A 20,136-nucleotide genomic window follows, 5' to 3' on the forward strand; every position below is an offset into this window, starting at 1 on the left:
TTTTAAATGGTTTCTTTATTGAAATTCTTGATGAAGATACCCACTAATCTCTCTCTATATATACTAACTGTGAAGTTGCACAAGGAAGAAATGGAAAATGTGAAAAACAAACATTAAACTCACCTTCTCCTCCCCCTTTCCAAGTTCACCATGCGTGATCACCCACTGCTAAATAAACTGAAATGTGGACAACAGGAAACAGATAATCTTCCTGTTTTGTTATTTCAATACACAACACAGCAGGCTATGAGAAATGCTAGGTTTTCCAAAAGATAGCAATGTGGTATAAGGAACCACAAAAAATAAGTTGAGATTCCAAACAAAATTTTATCTTAAATGTTCACCAAATTTGGAAGACAGTATGCCAGTTTTGGAGGGGAAGGCAGGGAGAAATGGTGAGACAGATGAATGTGGAAAGGGTAGACAGATTGAAATGATATTCAGCTGAGACAATGAGAGAAAGCATCAGTGTGCATAAAACGGTGACTGTTGTAAGGTGTGCTAAGCACTTATGTTCAGAATTGACATGTGAATACATTTTGGCTCTGAGCTGACGTGAATACAGCTTGTACAAGTAATATATTATGCTACAGCTATGATCTCCATATATTCATTTTATATGCCAATAACATACATTACTGATAATAGAATGCAAATAGAGATGGCGTCATCTCATGTGTCCAAGAGCCTTCTTCATTTGTGATCACAGCAGAATTAAAGCCAAAAGTATAGAAAGGACATTAAGGTGAGGCTGTCAAGAATGAAACCTCATGCTGACCAATACTGCCGATTACATGGTTAAGTAAGTAAAATACCAAGTGAAACAGGCAAGAGAAATGGCTGTGTATAACAAAACGACTTTCAATGCTAGTTTGCTTTTATGAAAAGACTTATACTGTATGGTTTGGGGGTTTATATGGCACAAAAAGGATTTGGAGTTTTATTTCAAATAAAAGCATTTGCGAACCTTTCAAAATGATACTTGGAAAATAAAACTATGAAGTAAGTTACTTATGGTCATGTATTGTAACAACATAAGTTGAATTTATATTTCCATTTTTAAAACATGTACATTATTTAATGTACACTTTGTTGACCAGGTTAGTTTCACAAACCCAATGGCCTCTTTTTCGGGGGGAGACCCAAGGTGGTATTCATGCTGATTAGAGATAATTTGACCAAGGAGGGGAACTTCCCTTACTCTTTTCAATAAATGCCATGGGATCTTTTACATCCTGCTGAGATACCATTAACTCAGGCAGATGGAGTCTTGGCTGAACGCCTTATCTGAAGGACAGCACTCTCAGGACTGCAGTACCCCTGCCCCCTATACTAAATTGCAGTGTCAGCACTGGAAAATGAATACAGCTACTTGGGCTGGGGAACTGAACCCAGTGCATCTTTCACCCAAGACTGTGCTACTTGTTGTGGTACTAAGACTCACTAATGGACAGATTCTACAATACCCAGTATAAGAGACGTGTGTTAAAAAGGAGCAATACTGAATGATTTTCATATAGTAACACAAATAAGTTAATGGTGATAGAGAATATCGGTGACTTTAAAAAGGGGCACAGTAATTACTAAATGATGAAATCAATGCACAGTGAATTTTTCTGAACAATCTAAAGGCGCACACTAAAATTTAATATTTTTATATTATATAACATATGACATTTTACTGAAGCATTTTAAAAGTGGCTACTTCAACTTTACGAGTAATTCATTGCTAACATCAGGAAAAAGTGAAATGGTAGCAATGCAATGTATTCATTTCCATGTTGGTGATATACAGAAAGAGATTTGTGGTTCTGGTTAGCAAACAAGAGAGGAATCACATAGTAACTCAGAAATACATTGTATGTGATAGATTTTATGAACTTAAATGTCTAAATAATGTTCTGCTTCTATTACTGAATGGTATACCCCACATACTAAAGCACAGTTTTATAAATTATAAACACCCCCCACCACAGTTTAATTAACTTAACATGCTGAAAACATTAGAACTACTCGTGTTCATAACTATTATTAGCGTTTGACTGTTCTCTTTTGGTTTTCTTTTCAGAGTTAAGTCAGTTCCTTTTAGTGACAACGTATTCATCTGTACGTGGGATCCCATTAAATATTTCTCTTCAGGAAGATGTTATTTTACCCATTACTGCTTCTTCGAGCTACTTTAGTGCCGTTGACTATGATGTGCGGCAGGAAGTTCTCTATTTCAATAATCTGAACAACGGTGTGCTCTACAAGGCCAGAATTGATGGCACAGGTATGACCAAACCAGATACTAGATCAGTGCTTTCCTGATCTGCATCAAGTTTTTATTATAACATTGCACATGTAGCTAGGTAGGTAGGGTACTGGACCATTTGTATAGACACAGGTTATTGTTGTAGGTTTGAAACTAGCTTCCTCTAGGTTGTTGTCAGTTATTCTAGTGTGCAAGATAATTTTAGAGGGGGCAGGGATGACATAATGGTTATGGTCTCTACCTCAGAAATCCTAAGTACAGGGTTTGATTCTGACTACTGGTTATTGAATAGGATTATAACAATCTGCAGACTGATAGCCCAATATTTATCTATGAACCTCTAATAGAAGTTTTTTTACAGCAGACCTCTATTCTGGCCATCCATTTATGTCATTGTCATCTGTATATTTATCCAATTCACTTTCATTTCCTTTCTACACAGTGGTGGTGGTGCTGCAGTAGCGTTGTTGCCTCACAGTAAGACGTTGTCCTGTTCGATTCTCAGCTAAAGCGTCTTCTTTGTGGAGACATGCTTGAATGGGCGTACCTTCGTTGAAGGTTGTGCGTCAGGGCTGGCAACTCGGTATGTAAAAATCTACTGCCAATCATTAGCGGACCGGAGTTCTGCTGTGGTGACCCCTAACTGGGAAAAGCCGAAAGATACAACAACTTTCATTTCCTTTCTAAACAGATTCTGTCACTGCACTGGTGTTTCCAAATGCCTCACCATATATGCAGTGCACATTTCCCTGTTCAAGCTTCACAACTAGGTCAAATATGTATAGTTCCAACATCATCCTTTGTAGAATTGGTTGTGCTTTATATAAGGACATTTTAAATATACTCTTTAATTGGTAACAGTCTGTTTTATCAATACAGGGTTTTCCATAAATACGTTCATGGACTTTTTCATACTCATATACTGTAGCAAAGAGTTTTTTTTATCTGCCTTTATCTTGCATACCTTTGCATACCTTCTCTGGCAATCTCTAAAGGCTCTGGACCCATAAGCATCTGATTTACCTTCTTGTAAAATGATTCACCATTACCATTCTGACTGGCATCTACCTGTAATGAGACTGACTTTTTCTTTTCAACATACTCAGTTTAATTTCTCCAAGTTGTTGGGTTTCTAATACCATGACAGGAATGGACCCCTTTCCTAAGTCAAAGTGTGATTACAGTTCATGAAATTAGTATTTTTTTTTCAATCTTTGATGTTACTCAAAAGTGCTCTTCTCAGCACCAACATACTGCAGTGTAGGTTCTTTAGTTATTTTTAAACTTTTCAAATTCAGTATCATTCCACTTAATGCCCCACCAATAACTTCAATGACAAATGTACATATAACACAGTCAGAGAAGTAATACATCCTTACAAGAAATCCTCTAAGAGTTTATTTGTTCTTAGCTAGAGGCATTTATTGAAACCATGCCTTCACTTCCTTAGAAGCTGGGTTCAGGCTGTCGGTTGTTAAGCTTTGACCCATACGTCTTGACTCTGTAACTCTAATTTTACAGTTCCTGTTATTCAGCAGGTGAATTAGAAGCACATGGCTTTGAACTTCTTTTCATCAGTCCTTATATGCCAGTATCTGTGGTTGGCATTAATCACAGGAAGATACGTTCATCCTGGCATGCCTGGTACCTCTTCTTTATTTGTATAACGGAGACGATGCTCTCTTCTTATAACCATGGCTTACAAACTGCAACAGTGCTTGCTACACAATATGAATTCATATGTTCATACATTCAAGGGAAACGTGCTAAAAGACCAACAAAGACTCGTTTACACTTACAGTGAATATACCAGTGTCTAAGTAAACATCAGTCTGATTTTTTTAATGAACTTGATGTTTTAGATTGCCTAATATTTAAAGTCAGTTTATATTACTCACTAAGGATTGACTGATGCATAAATATTCTCCTCTTGCATGTTATAATGGAGAAAAATACATGTTTCCGAAACTCAGGGATCTTGTATTACAATATAAATTTCTAATCATAGAGAATCAGTCAGAAGTGGATTATGACATTCCTTATATGGTAAGTATAACATACTCCTTGCATGTCTATAACTGACACTGTGTAGACTCATGAACTTTAGCATTATAATCCTTATCATGACAGTCCATGTCTGTCTAAGTAAATCTCCGCTAAATTTATGTCACGTTTTATATATATATATATATATATATATATATATATATATATATATATATATATATATATATATTTATACACACACACACACACACACACACACAAACACACACACACACACACACACACACACACACACACACACACATTGAGGCATTATATTATTATATTTATATGCGATGTGTACAAAATGGTTAAAATACAGGGTCCTTTGTGGAGATGGTTTTAAATATTAAACTAATAATCTGAAAGGCCTTATTCATTGGCTTAAATGTGTTTTCACTGAATGACAGATTATTGTTAATGAGAATTCATAAGTCTTTCATAACCTTAACTTAATCTATAGCTGTGTTTCATCTATAGCTGCATTATCAGGTATCATTATCAGCTGGTTAAGTTGTATCAGTTTAAATTTGTGAGTTATCATATTTAACTCCAGCAGTTTTAAGAGTTTAGTTCTTGTAAACAGGTACTCATGACATAATCTATATCATTGTTGTAAGTAATTAATAAACCTATCCTGTTATCATCTGTGTGTTTCAAAATCTGATGTGAAACAGTTTTTGGTAAAGAGGGGAAAAACACATGTTTGAAAGAACACGGTCTAACACACAGCCCTGCAGTACAACTGTGGTAAATGGAACTTACTTTGACACTCTACAAAGAAGAACCCATCCATCCATCCATCCATCCATCCATCCATCCATCCATCCATCCATCCATCCTCAACCCCTTTTCCCCATTCTGTACATGGGGTCCAGGTGTCCAGGAAGAACCCATTGGTGTCTATTTGAGAGCCAGCGATGAACCAACGTTACAATAAGGGTTCAAATTTCTAGTTAGCAAGCTCCCAGTTATGTCATTATGGGGCAAACTATCCTGTGCTTTGGCAAGGTCAAGATAAATTACAATACCAAGACCAAGAGCCATGGTAGCACTTAACTAGCTGATAGCGATTCACCAGACTATCAAAAGTCGACTTATTCTAGATCAAATCAGGATGATTAGCACCAGTTTCTATGGTACATGTTTTTAGTAGTTTTTAAATGTTTCTGAATCACACCTGTTTTCTCCATACTGTTTAACTCCTTTTTGATTCTACTCTGCAAAGCTACTGGAACTTTCTTGGAGCACGAATAACTAGTAACACTACACGGTCTGTCTGCATATGATACATTCCTTGTAAACAACACAAGCTAGTAAATAAATTGCTAGCTTAATTAAGTCATTGGACTAAACATTTGTTTTTGTCCACACTTTAACTTTATTGACAGTTGAAATTTGTTTTGCCTTGCCAAGTCTTTCACAAGTGAAATGATCCAAAATACAAGGTGGTGCATTATTTATGTCTGATACATGACCTGGGATTCAAATGATTGTTCTTAGCCTGTGTGTCCAGTGAGGGTTGGTCAATTACCATAACAGTGACAAATTCTGATTCAGTGACATGGTATAGTTGCTAAGAAATATCTTATTACTGGCTAATTACCATGTCTCTGTATCAAACACTGCACTCTCAGACCTGACTGTATTAACATTCTCCCTAGAAACCCATGTATCTCTTTATCAAAGACCCACCCACATCTGCACCCACCACACACACTCTCCCACTCATTCTCTTCCACCACATGCGCACACACACACACACACACACACACACACACACACACACACACACACACACACACACACACAGTCTTGGTATCCCCTACCTACTCTACTTCGACCATGAGGACAGACAGACAGACAGAGACACACACAGACATCCATGTATATTTGTTATGCCCCTACAGACACGCATGCACATCCAGTCACTGACACACTAGCAAAGCTCCCCACCTTCCCAGATTCCCTGGACTTCCCTGCACGTACTCCTATATGAGTAAAAGGGTGATCACTTTACCTGTCTTTTCTATGTGAACACATTGATATGAGTGGTAAATAATGTACCTGCACCTCTGAGAAGTAAGATCTGATGTGTGATCTGCTTGGAGATTTACCACAGCAATTTTGGTTCATACTGGTGCAGACAGCTGGCTGGAGTTTCCTGCTTCCTTGAAAATGCATAACTTAGTACTTGTTTGGCAGTCACTATTAAGAACTGTGAAGTTCATTCAGGAAACAGGGATAGGACATCGTGAGGAGATGAAAGTAAAGTAACAGTCATCAGTCTTCTGAGACAAAATCTGTTTGGCCACAGGTTGACTCCTTCATGTCACTCTGAGAGAAACAGTGTAATACTTTTATCTTGTATGGCTCAGAAACATTTTTTTCCTGTTTAACCCTTCCCTTGGTCATTGTTGACATTATATGTGTGATGATCATTACGTGGGCTCTGCTGCATTCTATATGTGTTCACATACACAGAAGATGTACTTCCCATCCTGTACACTCTTCCTCTTTGCTACCGTTTTACTGAAGTTATTCTTTTTTATTCATTCAATCAGCCAGGTAAGCCCACTGGACAGAAATTCTTCTTTTCAGGGGGGGAATCTAAGATTCTTATCTAAGTGTCACATGGCAGGCAAACTGAGGTGGAAGTAATCAAACCTGTCCCCTGGACTACAGTTTCTGACTGGCCAAACATTCTGATCCCTAGGCTGCTAATTAAATGTAAGTTATGACCACAGCATGAATTAACTCTCTGTTTGCACCACTTGGCCCTCAGGTGTCAGCTGTTTATAAATCTTCTTTCACCAACCTAAGAAATTCCCTGAGAGTTATGCAATTGATTCTACAGCAAGATTTAGCTTTTGCTGACTACACCTTACAGTTTGCTTGACTTAGCTATTATAATTGCCTTCATGCTAGATTCCATGGGACAGTGACTTTTAAATTAATGTGGGGGCAAAATTTAACAGGCAGGATATTAATGGAACACACAAAAGCTTCCGGATTTCATTCTTTTGCACTAGATAGATAACTCTCTGGAGGGCGTCTTAAGCTGATATTTTATTATATCATTCCATGCATGAATGTCGGCTGATATACTAAGAAAATCTGTCTAGGTTCTACCGCCCGAGTTCTTAGCACTAATCGACCAGTAAAAGGTTGTGACAGGTTCTACCTCCTGACATCTTAGTTCTGTGATTTTTTTTAGAGAGAGACCACAGATATCAGCGTTTTGACCATTTATATTTATTGTGCTTGCCTTGTGGAATAATATACCTCACTGGTTAAGACTGCCACACTCAGTTTTCAGGTAACAAATGAAAATATGCTCTTTTAACAACTTTCTGTCTCTACACTGATTCTTTTTAACAACAGCCCACCCACTGACCATTAATTTCCTCTCTAATAGGTGAAGGATAGATTTTGGGTTTCCTATCACTGACACACTGTGAGAATTATTTTTTTAAACATAAATTGTATTTTGCTGTTATTGAAGCAAACATTGTTGTTGTTGTGTCTTTCGGCTTTTCCCGGTTAGGGGTCGCCACAGCAGAACTCCGGTCTGCTAATGATTGGCAGTAGATTTTTACATGCCGCGTTGCCGGCCCTGACGCACAACCTTCAATGAAGGTACGCCCATTCACGTATGTCTCCACACAGAAGACGCTCTAGCTGAGAATCGAACAGGACAACGTCTTATTGTGAGGCGACAATCCAAGTAAGATATAATACAATACAATATGGCATTCATTTCCACTTAAATTTAATTAAACCACACCCAGCTTGTCTCTGTTGTACTAATTCTATTCCTTATTACTATATAACTACATTTTCCCACTGTTATAACAGGAAATCTTAAAACATTTATACTCAATCTACTTTATTCTAGATTTATTGGCTATCATATAGGCTGAAAGGTGGATATGACTTTTAACCTCTCAGTTTCTGTTAATTCTACACACTTCTCAAGGTCTTTTAATGATTATTACATGACTAATACTTGATCCAACATTATCTTCTACAGTCCTTTCCTATAAGCTCATCTTTCACTGCTGCTGTTTATATGTTCCTGTATTTAAAAAGCTGTGCCTCCAGCCTCCATCACATTAAAGGCCTCCCTCTGTACACAGTCATCCATGCTTATTATTGTCCTATAACAACATAATGTTGAAAACTCCAACCAAAGTTCACTGATTCCTCTTCTTCCATAACTCATACCTTTCCCACCTGCGAGACCTTTTTATCCAATATTATATAGGTCAGGAAGTTCATGGGTTCCTACTACGCTAGCTGCCCTTGTGGGTCATTTTAAGCCTAGCCAATTACCCCATGGGAGAATCAAACCCTGAAGCTTGTGTTTTAAGGTAAACACCTTAACCATTACACCAACCTGCCACTTCTCAATTTGCTACTCAGTCCTGAGATTGACTGATTAGTTAACACATAATATGCACTTCATGCATACCATAGCTTACAGTCCACTCTAGTCTTATGTTCATTACTTATTTCACTAGCTTGTATGATGCCTGTCAACCAGAATATACCTTTGTCCATCTATCAGTGTAACTAACAAGGGGTAAGGAAAGGCTTTCTTTAATCATACACATTTCTTTGATTTATTCAACATAACTATCTCATTTAGTCAATGCAACACAGTTGCTATGACTAGTGAGATTACTTTGTAGCACAAATGTATCACTTTTTCCATATGATTAGTACTCCCACTCTGGGATGTGCCTCTAGAACTAAACAAACTCCAGTCATGCGCCCATAATAACAATGGAACACCGTCTTTACATCAAACTGTATATATTGCAAAAATGTATCCCAAAATTAATTACATAATGACTAATAGCAGTCCTTTCTCATGCTGATCATCACTTTACAACTACAACTAGAGTTTGTGCCTCATATTTGTCCTTAACAAAATGGTTTCCTCTTTACTTTTTAAAGCTTGGATTCAAAATATTATTAACATTTAACCTGGATCATTGTACAAAATGTACCATTTAGGATCATAGGATCATAGGAGATTACTAGGCTATTGACCCAGAGGTCATTTTAAGCCTAGACATTTCATCCCAATGTAATACCATAGAAATGCTAGCCAATACCCAGGAATGCATTTAGCGATGACTGCCCATGTCCAGAAGGTTTGTGGGTGCTATCCCCGGTAAGAATTTAAGGTGGTCCATCCACTCATCCAGGTTCATCTTGAACAGTGTCAAAGAGGTGCTCTGTTTCACATGAATTGGTAGAATGTTCCAAAGACATGGCAGTCACTGGGAGATACATCTTTCTCTCCAACATGTCCTATTTAAGTCGCAGCCCATAGTTAAATCCCTGGAACAGGTAGCCTTAGACCCATTTGATTTATGGTTATGCAGCAAGTTCATTAGATTTGGATCTTGGATTGCTCTGCAGGCTAGGTATAAGTCATCCCTAAGAAGTTTATACAATACGGAGTATGGTGACAGGTACTTTATTCGGTCTGTGTAAGGCACATGCTGGAGCCCCTTGATCTTCTTTGTTAGAAATCTCAGAGGTCTCTGTAATTGCTGCAGGTGCTTAGTATGGTACATGCCAAATGGGGCATTATACTCAATTATGGACCTGATTAGTGATGAGTATAGGGGGGTTATTACTACTTTTGCTCTTGAGTCGATGCCTTTACTAATCAAGTGCGCTATGTGGAAAGCTTTCCTTACTATGATAGACACATGGTGGTCAAAGTTCAGTCAAACTGTGATCCCAGGTCCCTTACGATTCAATGGGTACTTGCTGTTGATTTGATAGTGTGAAGGGACATTGTTTGTGCTGAAGGGAATGATGATGCATTTCTTTGCATTTGGTTTGAGACCATGACTAATACACCAGTCGCTGGTCTGTGTGAGACCATCCTGGAGTATACTGACATCATTTGAGGATTCAATGATTGCACCTAGTTTGTAGTCATCTGCAAAATTAGTCAGTCAAAACCCCTTAGTTTTGACATGCACTTCTGAGAAGTATATACCAAACAGTAGGGGGGCCCAGCACTGGCCCCCTTGGCACCCCGCTGGTAAAAGGTATGCTGGTTGATGTGGAGTCACCCACTTTGATAGTGTGTGTCCAGTTTGTGAGCCAGTTGGCAACCCATCTTACAATGAAGGAGTTTACATTCAGTTTGCTAAGTTTATCAGTAATGTCTGAATGTGGGATTGTGACAAAAGCCTTTGCCAAGTCGAGGTACACTGTGTGCACAGATTTGCCCCCATCAATGGCCTTGGTCACACTTTCAAAGAAATCCACCAGATTTAACAGGCAGGATCTGGCCTTTAAGAAACAGAATTGGGTAGGATCCAGGGCTTGGAGGCCACTGATATCTTTATTTATGAGGTCCAAAATGACATGTTTCATGGTCTTACAGATGAGGTTGGTCAAGCTTATGGGTCTGTGTCAGAAGAAAAAATTCAAGCAAGTCACAGCTGCCTCAGGTGATGAAAAACTTCTTTATTTGCAGCTAACCAGATTACAGCAGCATGTTGGCCAAGATGATCTCAATCTGATCAGCTTGTTTACTGACATCAACTTTTATACTTTCCTGTTACTAGCCAAAATAGCTTTTGTTACATTTCTAACAGTTGACAGTTGGCTATGAAAAACATCTAGGATCACAATTTACCTCAGAAAAGAATGCTTTACCTCAAAACCACAGCTAGTGTAGAATGTTTACCTCAAAACCACAGTTAGTGTAGAACGTTCAAAAAGGTACAGCATACTTAGTTCAACAGTGGTAGCTGGAATTTTCCACAGCCTGCCTCAGTAAATTAACTCTTATTCAGAAGTATAGAAAACAGATGTTATTCAAGTTCATAAGCAAACTACATCTATCATAGGTAAAGCCCATCTTTAATAAAACATGGTTCAATGACCTTTTCTTACCAACACTTCAGCAAATAGCATATTCATTTTGCTAGATGGGAGAAAGAGACAAATAATAGTATGTTTTCAAACTTTTTCTCTTAACATTTCCCCCCTCAAAACACTTTTATTTGTCTTTTTATTTCAGCAATATATGGTAAAAACTAAGTTTTTCTTTGCATACATTACTTCATTTGCAAGACAAACTTTTAAACTTCAAAACATTTGCAAAAGTCACATTTCAATGTATTCACTTTCACCAGTCTGTTGCAACTGCTGGTACATCGTCTTCATAACAGCAGTATCAACCAGTCTTTGTAGAAGACCTCTGATACAGGGTATACAACAGCAACCACATACCACCACGATAGCCACAGCGACTCCAACGGACACCAGGAAACTGCTGATGAGATGACTCCATTTTCCAAACCACGCTTGTAGAAAGTCTGTAAAGGGATTACTTACCCCAGAGTTCTCTGCCAATTCTTTGGATAACATTTCCAAACCTTTCAAAGCTCGAGTGATGCTCCCATCAGGGGCAGTGTTATTCGGAATATATGTACAACAGAAAGTCCCAAACATCTTGCAAACTCCTCCTTCTTTGGACAGGAGCATATCCAATGCAATTCGATTCTGCCATGCCACCTGCGAAGTGGCCTCCAGTTGTTCAGCAATACCTTTTAATGCATCTTTGGTATAGTTCACAAAACGCTGCTGGTTATAGTAAATGTAGTTGATCCAGTCCACATTCTTATTGGGTTGAATCCAGACAAAGATGGATGCAAAACCAGCCGCTATTTGGTTTATTGCTTTGTATTCATCAGGCACGCCTCTTGGTACGCCAATGCTATCGATGTAGACACTGCTATCGAAGGATTGCTTCGGTGCCTCTCTTTTTCTCTTATTCAACCACCTCGGCTTTATTTCAGGTTCTCTTACGAAATTGCTTGCTGGAACTGGGAAAATGTAGAATGGCAGAATTAACTTTGCAAGTGCACAAGTTCCCTTCCAGGGAATCGTAAGCCTTGATCTGAGTTTGTTGTCTCCACATAACCACCATACGTCTGCCAAACTATGAGTTTGGTTCTCCAGAAATGGATTCTCATTGCCATTCACAGTAACATTGCAATAGTTCTGTCCCATATTGCCATAATTCTTTCCTGTGCCATCTCTGGAAATGCACATATACGAACCTGGATAACAGACTGCTGTAGGCGGTTTCTCAACTTTGCTTATGACTGGAAAATGCTGGGTTTCATCTTTGCATTTATCTTCGGTTTTGTTGAAGAATAACTTTAACAGACACGTCAGATTACCTTCAGCTTGCATCAATGGAACTGTTGCTAATTGCTGTTTACCTTCAGCACAAGAAACACAGTTCTCACGATGTGCCTCTCGGGTACTATATCTAACCCAAGATAACCATTCGTTATGGTGTACGAATCCCGTCTCGAGTAACAATTGTTCTTCTTATGTGAAGGCAAAATCTGCTTTACTTGTAGCATTTTTAAGGCTTTGCACTTTAAGTTGGAGGGTCCCCAAAGGATCAGTTCCAATTGGAAGAGATACTCCGATTCCATAAACTCCTGAATCACTTTCTTGTGGTGACACAATGGTTATAGTAATTACTTCAGTACCTTGGAAATGCACAATTTTTATTCTTTGTTGCCTGCTTTTATCTTTCTCTGGTATCACTGCACCACTTGTTTCCCATCCATTCACATCTGTTGACCACCAAACATTTGACCAGGACGTACAGTGTCTATTGCACAAGTATTTTGCATGAGTCAAGAAATCATCATTGTTCCCTTTAGAACAGTCCAAAATTCCTTCACAAAGTTTTACCTTGAACATAGTAGTAACACCTGTTTGCACTTGCAGCACCACCATTCCTTTTTCTCTCACAACTGTTCCTTCTCGTATGGACATATTTACTTTCGCCACCAAAATCATCATCACGTAACAGTTCAAGTACCAGTTGAACATGGCCATCCTTCCTTTGTAGTCAGACTTTGCGTTCAGGGGTCCGGTGGAGTCTGACCAACATCAATGGTAGAAGGAAAAGTCTTAAGTTTTTTACAGTGGGTGATATGAATCCACAAAGTCCTCTCTGTGATCTTTACAGCCGTAGGTGTTGAGATAAGTACTTGATATGGGCCTTCCCACCTGGGGGATGACCAGTTCTTTCTCTTCACAATTCGGATCCACACCCAGTCCCCGGGTGCCACGCTTAACAAGGCTTCACTTCTGGAATCTGCAAAGGAGTCATTGGTTACAAGAGACTTGACATTTAGCAGCTTCTTCATATAATCCGCTAGATCCTCACCCCCCTCACGTTCCTCTGGCAACAATCCTTGCCACTGCGGGATGTAATATGGTCTCCCAAACAAAAGTTCAAATGGTGCAAGTCCTTTGTAGGAGGGTGAGATTTGCATGTACAGGAGTGCCAATGGAAGGCACGCAGTCCAGGATCTATGTGTTTCTGCCATCAGTTTGCAGAGTTTACTCTTCAGGACACCATTGTGTCTCTCCACCAGTCCAGCTGACTGCGGATGGTAAGCACAATGGTGTTTGAGATCAATTTGAAACACTTGACCCAACTTCTGCACAATCTGGTTAACAAAATGAGACCCATTATCACTATAAATGCGCCTTGGAAGGCCAAATCAGGGAATTATTTCTGTTGTCAAAAGCTTTGCTACTATGTGTACATCAGGATGCTTTACTGGAAAAGATTCTACCCACTTAGAAAAAGCATCAATTATGACTAGACAAAACTTTTTTTCCCTCTGAGGGTGTCAACTCAATAAAGTCCATACAGAGTGTGTGGAATGGATATGGAGGGGTAGGGAATGCCTGCTGAGATTTCTTAATTCCCCCCTGAGCATGATACTTTGCACATAATAAACAAGATAAACAGAATTGCTTTGCATAAGTTGAAAATCCTTTACACCAAAACACCTTAGACACTATTTGAACCATTGTCTGTATTCCTACATGGGCAGGTCCATGGCTAACCAATGCAGCATACCTAAAAAGGTTTGAGGGTAATACCATTTTGCCACCTGATGCCCTATATAACCCATCCTGTTGGGTAATACCATATTTTACCCAACAACATTTTTCTTTCTGTGTTGTCAATGTGTGCATTATTTTTAGTGTCTCTAAGTCTAAGAGGTGTCCGGGCTCTAAATCATTGTCATGTAAAAGCAAATCATTTTCTTGAGCTGCCTTTTTTGCAGCCATATCAGCAAAAGCATTTCCCCTGGAGACAGGATCTTTTTTGTTAGTATGTGCGGAACATTTACATATCGCTATCTGAAGTGGTAATTGCACTGCATCTAACAACTGTAAAATTAAATCTCTGTGATTTATTGGTTTGCCTGTCGCAGTAACCATTCCTCTATTCTTCCATTGTTGGGAGAAAACATGCACAGTGGAGAAAGCATACTGACTATCTGTATAAATTGTCACTTTTTTACCCTCCCCTAAGGTACAAGCTCGAGTCAAAGCCACTAACTCAGCTGCTTGGGCAGAATAAATATTTGACAATCCTTTTGCTTCCAAAACTTCAGTTTCTGTGGTGACTGCATACCCTACTAGTGTTTTTCCTACAGTGTCCTTCTTTGCTGATCCGTCTACAAACAAAACAAGATCAGACTCTACCAACGGAACATCCGTTAAATCTGGTCGGGGAAGTACTTTGTCATGAATGCTCTCTAAACAAATGTGTGGAGTACCTTCTTCTGGAGTCGGCAAAAGTGTCACCGGATTAAGAGTAGTACATCTTTCTATGGTCATATGTGGCTGTGTCAGCAGCACTGTCATACATGACAAATGTCGACTAGGAGATAAAAAGGTTATCTTATCTTGCAAAAGTATAGTAGCTACTGAATGTGGAACTCGTGATTTTAATGGGTGAAACAAAACTATTGATGCTGAGGCTTGCACTGCCATGGCGGCTGCCACTACAGCTTGAACACAATGTGGCAATGCCCTTGCAACAGGATCTAATCTGGAGGAATAAAAAGCTATCGGTCTCTGTTTATCCCCATGTACTTGTACCAGAACCGAAGTCATATATCCTCCCTTACAATCAACCATTTGTACAAACTGCTTAGAATAGTTCGGAAAACCCAAAACAGAGGATCCTGCTATCAATTGCTTAATTCTATTAAATGCTTGTATTGCCTTATCTGTCCACTGTATATTACTTTTAGCTGCCATGGGAGTGTCATATATCAGTGCGGTCAATGGCCCTACTTCTTCAGCATAATTAGGAATCCAACTTCTACAAAAATTAGTCACACCTAAAAACGACATCATCTCCTGCTTAGTCGTAGGCATAGGTGCTTCAAGAATTGCTTGTTTTCTTTTATTTTCCAATTGTCTACCTTCCTGCGAGATTAAATAACCCAAGTACTTTACTTGTGCTTTCCACAATTGTAACTTCTCTTTATTTACCTTATGTCCTTGCTCAGCTAAAAAACTAAGAAGGGCAAGGGTATCCCTTTTACAACTTTCCTGCATGGGTGAGGCCAACAAAATATCATCTACATACAACAGAACCTGGCTTCCCTCTGGGGGAACAAACTGAGCTAAATTCACAGCCATTTCTTGTGCGAATATTGTCGGACTCTCACAATAACCCTGTGGCAATCTGGTGTATGTGTATCTTTTACCTTGATAAGTGAATGCAAACCAAAATCTACTCTCCTTATGTAGTGGTATGGAGAAAAAGGCATTGCTTATATCTATGACAGAAAAATATCTGTGCTGAGGTAGTAAATCATTAAGTAATGTATAGGGGTCAGGGACCACCGGTGCTCTTGGGATCACAGCTGAATTAACTGCTTGTAAATCCTGAACCAACCTCCATGACCCATCCGGTTTCTTTACAGGAAACAACGGAGTATTGCAGGGTGAATCTGGGCATTCAACAAGAATTCCTACCTGTTTTAGCTGTTCAATAACTGGTTTAATTCCCTCCTCCGCTTGCTTACTTAGTGGATATTGGTGCTTATGAGGTCTAAAACCTGACTTTGGAGTTATACAAACTTCACCTGCTGTTTTCATCAGTCCCACATCCCCTTTACCTTTTGACCATAAATCTACAGGCAAGGCACTTGATGCACTATCTTCCTCTTGAGTTAGGAGGATTTGTCATGCCATTTCTGTTTTGTCATCCCTGAGGTGCACACTTGGTCATGCCCAAGTCACCCAATTTAATCTTTGTACCTGGATCTGTTGATCTTTCAACTGACTTTCAGACATTGTGTTCCAAATCGTTACCTTTTTCGCCAAATCTACCCAATGTGTCCCCACTGCTTTAATAACTGAGATATGTGGGCTATAACTTGAGCGATATAAATAACTCATTTCCTTAGTCAAAGTACAGGTTACTACTGTATTACCTTGTGTATCCCAAAACATATCATTCAAAATTATCCTTGCACACTTGTGCTTAAAGAATTCTTTTTCAAATTCTTTATCCGGACCAGGGGCCTTATAGAACATTGTACAATGTAAGTGCGCCGCAACCTGCGGTGACCCGCTCCTAGATTTACTTAGAGCTAGATTGATCAACTCTGTATCAACCCTCCCCGGGCCATCTGAAATCAAGTCTAGGCTATACCAGTAAAACAAGTCTTGTACTTCCTGTACTACTAAGCCATCCGCTAACCTTTTTGCCTCAATACCTTTAAGTGTGGGAATTGCTGCTATTCCAAACACATGCATCAAATCTCTTCCTAGCAAATTAACTGGACAAACTTTTGATATAATTACCCTACACCTAACAGTTTGGTTTGTTTGCGGATCTGTGAACAGTAAAGGATGAGACAGTGGTTCCTTATAAATTTTCCCGTTTGCCGCTTTTACAAGGACAAACTCATCTGTTTCGCAGTTCGGAGGCAGAACTGCTGGACCCAAAAGTGTACGCAATGCACCTGAATCACATAAAAACTCCACTTTTTGTCTCTCAACCAAAAACTCTATCATGGGTTTCTGATCTAGATGCATAGCAATACCCAAATTTGCCAGGTTTATGACTTCACAGTCACAATCCCGCCCTTCCATTAGAGTGTTCTGACATTCATCGTAGAGAGTGTCTGCCTCTTCATTATCCCCATAATGAAGATGGCGCCTTTCTTTACTATCATATAGTCATGCGGAGCCCTTGTTCGTAAGCTGTGGGGAATGTTGCCACTCTTCACAGTCAGCAGCGAAATGCCCACGTCTACCGCATTTAAAACATTCTCCACGTTTTAACCTTTCGCTATAGGCTGAATGTCCACCCGGTTCATTTAACGTGTCCCATTGCGGGCCCCCATGTTTTTTTATGCCACCACGGTGCCCTTGCCCCCTTTGGTCCTGTACTAGGAATATCCCACCATCATCCCCTACTGCTAACACTTGTACTTTCTTTTTCTTTTTTAGATTAAAATGTCGCTCAGCATGCCGTGCATATTCAAACAAAGGTTGCAGTCTACATGTTCTGTGATCTACCATGTGCTTAGTAATAAAACTATGTATTGGAGCCTTACAACCTTTAAGAAAAGCATTTTTCAATTGCTGTTCATACCGACTATCATTAGTCTGATCCTGCGGAATTGTCATTCCACAATGGTTATTGAACACTTCTGTCAATCTTACAATATAGTGATCTACAGATTCATCATCATTTTGGATGCACTGATTTATTACTGTCCAATCTGCTCTTGGACGCCACTTATCAGAAATTTTCTTTAACAGATCAGTGACTCGTGTGTCTAACACCCCAGAATTATGCTTTAATGTAGTGCTGTCATCTGCCTTACATGTCCAAGAACCACAAACTAAGTGCCAATCTGGACCCAGGATTTGTCGCACTACTTGTTCTACTTCTAAACCATTTAGATGATAACTTAAATGCATACCAACTATGTCCTCAGAAAACTTTTGAAAATTAACCTTGGGATGAGGAATACCATCCGTAGCTCGTTTTATATCCTCTCTAGCCCAGGGACGATAAACTAAAATAGTTGGTTCTTGTCCAACATCTCCTGCTTGTGGGTTTGCAACTTGTATTAAGGGAAGAGCTTCTGAATGGTCAGAAAGTTTAATAGCCCAATGTCCTTGCCCTGCTGGTCCTGACCTTAACTGCATAGGTTGGTCTACCTGTTGCAAAGCAACCTTAGGTACTACGGGAATTTGTGGGTAAATTGGAGGGGTCACAACATTTCCTTGAGCAGCTAATAACCCACCCTGATGTACAGATCCCACATCTTCAGACTGATATTGAGGAGGTTCCCCCGGTATGGCAGCAGCAATTTCACCATACGGTGGGGCGGTTGCCTACCTTTGTACTGCACAAACTGTGTGCTCATCCTCCTTATCTAAAAATAAACTACTTTTCCACTTGGCACCAGTGATCCCTTTTGATTTATTTTTTCTTTTTCCTGACACTGTTTTTCTTTTATAGCTCATTTATTTGCTTCTTCTAACCATTTTTGTGCTTGGGGAAATCCCAATTGTCTTTGCTTTTTAGTTCTAGTTCCTGCATCTCTTTTCAAATCTCTAACCAATTTTGCACAGGCATTCTTATTCACTGTACCATCAAAATCATATTTCAACTTCCACTTCTTCAAAAATTTAACATTATTTTTGTTTAAACTTTTCATATACTTAGCATCAACATTTAAACAGGCATCACTCTCACACTTGCAGCAACTTGAACCCATGTTTTCCTAGATTTCTTATTTTAGGACTGTATATTTTAGGACTGCATCAAAATTATTTTTATAGGGCTTATTACAAAATGGGGCTATCTTAACGGGGATCCTAACAAAATAACAGGTAATCCTAACAAAATAACAAGTAATCCTAACAAAAATAATCTTAACAATTATTCCTACCCACCCTTAACTAAAAATAAAACCCCTGTCGACAAGGTTAAATTAAATTAAAAGAAAATTGTTTTCATCCTACCTGAACCAGATGAGACTCCGTTTCCCCTTTTGGTTCGAAAACCGTCCCTCAGATAGGGATCAGAGAGCGGCCGGCCTCTTTCCAACGACAAATTAGTCGGAGGGCTTTCCGTCGAGGGAATCTTAAGATGAGAAACCCTCACCTGAACAGGTTTTTCGGTCTCTCTGTCGGTCTGATCCGTATCTTCGTAGAAGTTTCCGGTCCGAAGGACCAAAATGTCAGAAGAAAAAATTCAAGCGAGTCGCATCTGCCTCAGGTGATGAAAAACTTCTTTATTTGCAGCTAACCAGATTACAGCAGCATGTTGGCCAAGATGATCTCAATCTGATCAGCTTGTTTACTGACATCAACTTTTATAATTTCCTGTTACTAGCCAAAATAGCTTTTGTTACATTTCTAACAGTTGACAGTTGGCTATGAAAAACATCTAGGATCACAATTTACCTCAGAAAAGAATGCTTTACCTCAAAACCACAGCTAGTGTAGAATGTTTACCTCAAAACCACAGTTAGTGTAGAACGTTTAAAAAGGTACAGCATACTTAGTTCAACAGTGGTGGCTGGAATTTTCCACAGCCTGCCTCAGTAAATTAACTCTTATTCAGAAGTATAGAAAACAGATGTTATTCAAGTTCATAAGCAAACTACATCTATCATAGGTAAAGCCCATCTTTAATAAAACATGGTTCAATGACCTTTTCTTACCAACACTTCAGCAAATAGCATATTCATTTTGCTAGATGGGAGAAAGAGACAAATAATAGTATGTTTTCAAACTTTTTCTCTTAACAGTCTGTAATTCCCTGGGTCTGTTGCTAGGCCACCTTTGTGGAGGGGAATAACTGTAGCTGTTCTCCATTCCACAGGAACAAAGCCTGTGGTTCGGCTATGATTGAAAAGGGTAATTAGTGGCGATGCTAATTCATGTTGTAGCCTGTTTAGAAGACAAAGTGGGAT

At 39.1% G+C, this 20,136-nt stretch overlaps 1 protein-coding gene across 1 annotated transcript in view; it reads left to right on the forward strand.

Moving 5' to 3' along the window:
* LOC122788060 (low-density lipoprotein receptor-related protein 2-like) overlaps positions 1-20,136 on the forward strand; it is a 1,238,079-nt gene that overhangs the window by 206,272 nt on the left and 1,011,671 nt on the right. The window contains exon 16 of the mRNA XM_044054982.1: positions 2,069-2,272. Within this exon, the coding sequence (XP_043910917.1) occupies positions 2,069-2,272 (204 nt within the window). The remainder of the gene's footprint in view (positions 1-2,068; positions 2,273-20,136) is intronic.

Source organism: Protopterus annectens, chromosome 13.part0, assembly GCF_019279795.1.
Source record: "Protopterus annectens isolate FY-2018-M chromosome 13.part0, PAN1.0, whole genome shotgun sequence".
Classification (NCBI taxonomy): domain Eukaryota; kingdom Metazoa; phylum Chordata; order Ceratodontiformes; family Protopteridae; genus Protopterus; species Protopterus annectens.